The sequence below is a fragment of the Protomyctophum parallelum genome (assembly GCF_964188405.1).
Source record: "Protomyctophum parallelum genome assembly, chromosome: 16".
NCBI lineage: Eukaryota > Metazoa > Chordata > Actinopteri > Myctophiformes > Myctophidae > Protomyctophum > Protomyctophum parallelum.
The window spans coordinates 8,746,033-8,753,960 of record NC_139711.1 but is presented as its reverse complement, the minus strand read 5'-3'; the positions used below and the strand labels follow the sequence as shown (position 1 = coordinate 8,753,960).

The 7,928-nt window shown below is 41.1% G+C and overlaps 1 protein-coding gene across 1 annotated transcript; it reads left to right on the top strand.

Moving 5' to 3' along the window:
- The first annotated feature begins 3,676 nt into the window (after window positions 1–3,676).
- Window positions 3,677–7,699, top strand: LOC310873898 (uncharacterized protein). Its single transcript, XM_083786471.1, has 3 exons — window positions 3,677–4,027; window positions 5,084–5,172; window positions 7,574–7,699. Exons 1-3 carry the CDS (start codon window positions 3,802–3,804, stop codon window positions 7,673–7,675), a joined length of 417 nt encoding a protein of 138 aa, XP_083642597.1. The 5' UTR covers window positions 3,677–3,801; the 3' UTR covers window positions 7,676–7,699.
- Window positions 7,700–7,928: the final 229 nt, after the last annotated feature.

Below are 7,928 nucleotides of genomic sequence, written 5' to 3'. Positions count from 1 at the left end.
CATGCATGATATATTACAAAAATAACCTGGCTAGTGTTAATGCAGGACCTAATGTAATGCACTAGATCTCCTTTTTTTTTTTCTTTTTTTTTTTTCCTTTCTTAAAATTTCCTTCTCGTTAAGATCCACCTCTTTTGTACTGTAGCCTCTTTACATTATTGTCTGCCTTCCTCACATACGGTCATATTATTGTACAGGACACACTCAGTAGGACATCACTTGACCCCCCCCCCCCCCCCCCTTGTGATGTGGCATGCTTTGGGACATAGACCTGAATGTGATTAATGTTGCAAGTAACTTCGAGCCATTATGTGCAATACTTATTCTTTCCAGAAACGAGACTCTGCAGTTTAACTCATTTTAATCCACGAAAGAAAAACAAAAGAAACAAACAAAAAAATATATCATACAATCATGTAAACATAGTTTGTTTTCCTATAATTCATGCTGGTGTCTGCGAGATAAAAAAAAACAGATCTTTCTACTAATTTATAACTGAATTTTATTTTTAAACATTAGTTTTGTGCTTAATTTACTTATTTTGCTACTACCATGCTACTGTGATTGAAAACATTGTAAATACTAGGTTGATGATTTAGCATTTGCTATATTTTCAATTGAAATATGTATAACTATCATTTTGATCAGATTTCTGTTATATTTTTGGGGTGATGTGTTAAACTTGTTGACGTGTCTAGTTTTTCTAATTGATGTAATGTGCTTCACATTTTCAGATGAAAAGAATATTGAATATGTCTGTTAGTATTACTTGATTGCAAAATTTCAATAGTTTTTAATTGTATGCTGGGAAGGTTGTATTTATTAACTTTTTTTTTACCTATCATTTTGATTTTTATTAAGTCATTTCACATTTATAAGTTTATTTTTTTTTATATTTTCTTCCTGATTTGAGTTACGCTATAATACAGACGTCAGTTTTTATAGTTGGTTTGTAGTATTGAAGTAAAACAAAGATCTAATGTCATATATTCATTTGCAGCCAACTATTTATAACTGTATGCATACATTTGAAGTATTTGTAATGTGAGATGTTGAACGAATAAAACAACTGTGAGGAAGAATTCATGGCCTAATGCACTTGAAATTCATTGCTTGCCTGTTGATCACTGTCTCAAGGCTTTACCATACTGAACATGTCTAAAGTTCTGCTGTATTATTATTATTTTTTTTAAGATTTGCTTTGCCTTTATTGATATTGCCGTCGGGATCGGGAGCTGAACCCGTGGCACGGCGCCAGGCCCGGCTCAGCAGCCTAGGTGCCCAGACGGTTGAGCTAACTGTCCGGGCCGTTCTCTTCCCGCAACATTTTCAAAAATAGGTGATCTACAATCTCATTACAATGCCTTGTAGATCATTTGTTAAACAAGAAAGTACGTGTTTAAGACAGTTCATTTTGGTGCCGCTTTCATTCATGAGAATTCATGAGATCTTTATGAAGTAACCCTGTGTTTGTTTTTTAAATTGAAACTGGCGCAAATCTTTGAATATATTCTTTCAGAGCAAATGTTTTTAACTCAAATCTTTGCTTCTGGGGGGTCACTGGAACAACATATTTTCAAATGGGGGTCTGCGGCCAATTACATATTTTTGGGAGTCCTTGACATGAAATTGTTTTAAGAATCTTCCTCAGGTCAAAATGGGTTAATCAAGCCATTTGAGGTTGTCCCTGTGAGAACATCACTGATCACTTGAAAATACTGTATAGTATTTTGTGAATCACTATCCTTAATTCAAGACATTGAAGACATGTTGATGAAAGGTTTATAGCAGGCAGGGGTTTTCAATTGATTGTGAACCAGGGACCACCACCCTGACTAAGAATCAACCTGGTGATCACTGTTGTGTTGGGATGGGAATGGGATATGGATTGATTAGTGCTTTTGTAACACTTGCAAAGCATCCCATGTCTATACATACCACTGTTACGGACTACTAGTAAATGGTGCATTTATATAGCGCTTTTATCCAAAACGTTTTACATAGATTGTGCATTACATTCACTCCTTCACACACCGACAGATGGACCAACCTGCACACCGGAAACAATTCGAGGTTCAGAGTCTTGCTCAAGGAGACTAGCCCTGAGCCACTGTCACCCCGTACTAGTGGTCCATGGCATAATAGGCCTGCATGTGGTCCTTGGGAAAATGTTTTAAAATATGCCATTCTCTTACTTTATCCAACCTTCCATTAAACTTGGGTTAACTTGATATACAGTACTGAATCTACTGATAGAGCAGACACATGCAGATTATATGGGCAAATTTCCTAATGACTCAATCAGGCAAGATAGTACACTTAGCCTTCTTGAGATTCTAACTCCCTTTTCTGTGGAATTTATTAACCTCAGACTTCCCAGTAACTGACATTGACACACCACCACAAGTTTAGTGCACTGTTCCGTTGAAGAAAATAGAAAATCTTCACTTTGCTATACTAAATGCATTGTCAGGGACCAAATACAATACCTTCAGAAAACCCCTGGTTCATAGCAGTTGTCTTTAGTGCCACCTGCTGGCTGGCTACACGCACACGCACACACGTATTATATGAACAGAAAATGATGTTCGCCAGATGGGGACTCTACTGCCTCATCTGGCGGAGTCAGGTTAATTTTCTTTTTGTGGCTTTCACCTTTATTTAATATTTTTATGGAGGGATAGACAGTAGGCTGACAGGAAATGGGGAGAGAGATGGGGGGGTGACATTCAGTAAAGGCCGTGGGATCGGGAGTCGAACTGCCAGACTGGATTACCAGCCAAGGTGCCTGGACCACTGAGCCACGGCCCAGGACCACTGAGCCACGGCCCAGGACCACTGAGCCACGGCCCAGGACCACTGAGCCACGGCCCAGGACCACTGAGCCACGGCCCAGGACCACTGAGCCACGGCCCAGGATGGACCACTGAGCCACGGCCCAGGCCGACCCTCCCCATAATCTTATCCACTCTGCACTATCTAGCCCTATCTGGACGAGGAAAAAAAACACAAGTCGGTTATTGCCATAAAAGGCTGCACAATCAAATCACATAGCACGACAATGGGTGAGACAGACACCATCCTACCACGCTGGATTTATAATAAATAAGTAAGTACTTTTCCTCAAGAATGCCTACAGCCAGGGTCATTTTCTAAAGGGGGTTTTCCATTTGGGGACCTATCTAGGCCTCCGATTCTCCGAACATACACAAATGCAAAATATAAGGTGCTTATTCTGATGAGAGGCCTGGGTGCTTGCTTGTGCAATGAGCCATCTATGGCTCTGTGGAATTCCGTTTGTGGCCGATTCTGTCGGAAGTTCCGACATCTACGAGAGTCTAAATCTGAGGCTAACTTTACAACATAAACATTCTGGTGAATATCACTCAGTATTAAGGAAATAACGTGGACCCAAGCTAGCTGTTCCCTAGCAACGCAAGGTCACCAATCAGGTGTCATCCATGTCAAACTACAGCAAATCACTGCGCACGTGCATGGTCTTCCCTCCAGGCGATGGGATCTGCTTTCATTTGCCTCCGTCAATCAATCATCAGCAGCACCCATGTCAGCACCTAGCAGCTAAAATCAAGAAGGACCAGCTCCAGCTGTATGAGAAAGAAGAAACAGATATTGACATTGAAAATAAAAGACAACCAGTACAACGGGAAGAAAATGTCTAACTCCAAACTTAAGCTCAAAGCGGTTTTTGTGCCACGGTTTGGGTCCCAAAGTTGCCGTACACCTGTCAAAGAGTATGTCATCGAACTGCCGCCATCAACCGGCAAATATAGGAAAGTCACAATGACGGAGAAGTTTCAAACTCAAAGTGAAGGTGAAGTTAGAAAAGGCTCGTCAAACCAAAGGGTCAAAACGACTCAGCCACCGCCCAAGAAAAGGAAAAATGACGACAAAACACAAAAAAGTCCGGTGCTGACAACAAGGGAGAAGAAGAAGACGATGTCTGTCTGTCGAGGCGGAGGAGCGGGACCACAGTCACAGAATACTTCACAGTCCAGCTCCAGCCAGGGTGAGTGATGATTAGACAAGTTTACAGTCTGTGGTGGCTGCCTGGTGGTGCTCCACCAGAATTGATGACCTATCAAGCTAGCTATGTGACTAACTGACTGCAGAGGTCGCTCTTTGTTACCCTATAAATCTTCTCTTTGTTTCAGTCAATATATCAGTCATTCAATGATGACAAAAAAAAAACAGGAGATTTATAATTCCATGTGTCAACATTTACAAACTGCATGTAGGCAGGCTACTAGATCATAGTTGATCTAGTTGACCCCCCCCCCCCCCCCAAACCCCCCCCCCCCCCAAAACAAAACATGCCCAATGCCCATCTCAGTCACACTCACAACAAGTTGTCTCTCAAATTACCAAGTTATCAAGTGTTACCAAGATTGTCTTATTTTTAAAATATCAGTTTACTTTTATTTTGAATTATTTTTTTATTTTTTATTAAACAGAACCTTGTGACCAGTGGCTTACTGACATAGCTTGATATATTACAAGAAGTACACAATAGACTTAGTAACCTGTGAACATTATCCACACTTTTCCTGGGCTGTGTGTGCTCCAGTTCCTGTCGATTTGATCCAATGAAAGCCAATGAAACTGGTCAGATGACCAATGATATCCAATGAAATCAACAGGAACTGGAGCACACACAGCCCATGAAAAGTGTGGATAGACACTAAATATGGATTTATGATGTCTATAGACAATACATAGGAATTGCCTATATAGTAAGGTGCCCAGATCAGATTTATTCGAGCAAACATTTGCATGCATGTGGTGTAACTATGACAGGTGAGCAGTTGCCAGAACAGAAAATAATAAAACAAAAGTATAGAATTTTCCAACTCAGTGTTGCTGTACAGTTCATCTGAAGCTCTGATGGTGTCTGATGGTATGAACGGTGAAAACGCTGCATGGCACTGGCCAATGCAGCCATCAGAACAGCTTTATAAGGCTCTGAGGCAGTATGGCTGGCCATTGCAGTCTACTGCCTAATATGAGTTACCTCCACATATTCATGCTCCAGAGTTGAAACGCATCAATCATCTTGTATTTCCAGGTTCCAGTTCGACCTCTCTGGTTGATGATGTCTACACGTTCTCCCAGGGAAGCAGCGACACGCCATCAAACAAAATGAAACACGAAAAGGTACACACATACAGTCGCATCATTCGCATGTACATCATACATTGTTTGCTTTATTGCTTGCTTTTGTTTTGTTGAAGGCCCTTTTTATGTCATTTAGATATTGAAATTCTATTGTTCATTCTTATTTAATTTTTTTCACATTTTATTTAAAGTATCCTATCCTGTATTTAAATTGTCTTAAGGGGGGACTGGCCGACAGGCGGGCCGGCTACTGCTACTGCTTGGCCTTACCTTACATCTACTGTTAAGTCACTAACTCATTTTGCCAGGGTGGGATGGCTCAGGGTAGAGGATAGAGTACAGCGATGTGCAATGGGCCTACAAGATACACTACACCGCAAAAGATCACTGACAGGTGGCTGCAATTCGGAACTGGCCCCTGTAAAAAGTCAAAGCCCAAGTCAAAACGGACACACACAGACAGGCACAACGGGTACTCTGACAAAGCCCCGACACTATGGCTCGGACATAATGGTCGGATCGGCGGTGCGATGTACAGCAGGTGTTCGGTATGCTAATCTCTAGTAAATTTGTTTTGACTAGTCCTTTAAAGGTATATTCAGTGATTTCACTCAAAAAACCTTAGGTTTCGTTTTTGGCTGTGGGACCCAGCCTTTCGTCCAATGAGGATAGAGAGTCAAAAACGAAACCTAAGGTTTTTTGACCCCCAGGGGTTAACTGGGGACAGGGAGGAACTCCTTATATGGCCAGCACACTCTATAGTAGGGAGGATTGTCACAACAAAACAAAAAATAAGTGATATTTGAATTAAGTGAAATCACTGAATATACCTTTAATACCTGTTCGAATATATGAACACCAAATTATGTACAGTGTGGGTAATGTGATTTAATAGATCATATTATTGATGTATGTATTGTATTTCTTTTTTTAATTTTGTATACATTTTTATCCCACAATTTTGTAGCCCATTTTTTCACCCAGTGTCAATTATCTAATGTAATCCTGGGCGCTACACTTCCTCTGCCAACCTGGGGGGGGGGCAGCGGACTGACCTCATGCTTCCTTCTATGCATAAGGAGTCCAAGCTGCTTCTTTTCACCTGACAGGGGAGAGTGCATGGAAGGAACACGTTATTCCGACCAGTTCCTTTCTCCTCCATCAGGCGCCCCGGCTGGCCAGGGGGAGGTAGTTTAGAGACCAGGATTACTGCATGTTTTTGTGAGGGTACCTACCCTAGGGGACACAGGTAGAACATGCAATTGTTGCCGGTCAGCCGCTGTACTGTAAGCAGTGCCGTGGTGGTAGCCTACCCTTAAGTTTTCCTCGCATCGAAAATAAGCTTCAATACGGATAATGAAGTAAGCATGTATAGCACGTCTCCATAATCAAAAACAGACATAACTATAGCTTGAACAATGTTTTGTTCTGTTAGAGAAAGAGAAACATGCCTTGTTTCTATAAAGGAAACCCACATTTTCTCTTTAGTTTCTTTGTTAGATGTTCCACAGAGCTTTACATCTAACCAGATATTTATAGGAGGTGACAAACTCGATTTGTTCAACTTTAGATGTCTGAATACCTATGAGAGGGTTCATGGGGGACCTTGTAAAAAGCGTACATTTAGTTTTGCTTGAGTTAAGGATCAGCTTATGGGTTGTTAGAGAGACAATTGGAACATGTCAAATGCAGTCTGCAGGTTTGCAATGGCCAGTTCAATTGGTGTGCCTATGCTATATAAAGTGGTGTTGTCCGCATAGTAGTGAACATCACAGTGCAGTGAGGGAGTAATCATATTATTAATATATAAAGAAAATTAACCCAGTATGGACCTTTACTTACACCTTTACTAATTGCAAGGCAGTTGGATTTAGAACCATCCGCAACAACTGCCTGTGTTCTCCCTGAAAGGTAATTTGAGAACCATTTGATGGAGAAGTTCATCCAAGCCAATATGTTTCTGTAACAAAATAGGATGATCCACCTCCCCTCCAAGTGTTGTAACTGTAGCCCTTGCGGTTTCTGAGAGAAAAATACTTGAATGTGAGTTTTCACATTTTCCCATATAAGTCGATGGGAAATTTGAATTCACTAATACATTTAACAGTGTTACATTTGTTAAATTGAAAAAAGGGCTTCGCTAAAGGTCCCCACACACCGAGCGCGTTTTCGCTGCGTTTCTCCGTCGGTTTTCCGAAACACATGTCCAGTGTGCAACCTCCTTAAGACCTCCATAATGGTCAATGCCTGTGTGAAAATTCAGAGCGATTGGTCCAGCCAGCAGCGACAGTTTTACAGACAGACAGACATTTTGTTAATTATATGTTGGATAAGTGCCCTATAAATAAAGCTTGTTGTTGTTCTTATTATATGTTTACTGTACCAACGATACCTCTCTGTCCCTCTCTCTCCCAATCTCTCCATCTCATATCTTGGACAGGCCAAGCTTGCCGTTCTTCAAACCATCTCTAAGGTGCTACAGGAGAACAGGTGTATCAGGGCGCGACTGACCTCGCTGAAGCAGGCCAGTAACCCGATTTAATGACTGACTTGCTGTGGATAACGCATCCTCATTTCTACCTGTCCTTATGAGGATGGATGAAGTTACGGAGTACATTATTTAACATTAGTGCTTGGGTTAAGTTTATTCTTGTTTTGGTTTGCCCAGCACGCACAGCTTAGACCTCACAAATAATTGCTTGATTGTAGGCCATGTGTCTGTACACTAAACAAAAGCTGTGATTGTTGTTATGGTGTTAGGACCAGAGTCCACAATATATTTATACACACATTTT

What these genes read in the sequence shown, in the direction of transcription:
- LOC310873898 (XM_083786471.1), top strand. Translation starts at nt 3,802, where the DNA reads ATGACGGAGAAGTTTCAAACTCAAAGTGAAGGTGAAGTTAGAAAAGGC. An exon ending in ACAGTCCAGCTCCAGCCAGG is followed by an intron (nt 4,028 to 5,083) that starts GTGAGTGATGAT and finishes TTGTATTTCCAG; the next exon opens with GTTCCAGTTCGACCTCTCTG. An exon ending in ACAAAATGAAACACGAAAAG is followed by an intron (nt 5,173 to 7,573) that starts GTACACACATAC and finishes TATCTTGGACAG; the next exon opens with GCCAAGCTTGCCGTTCTTCA.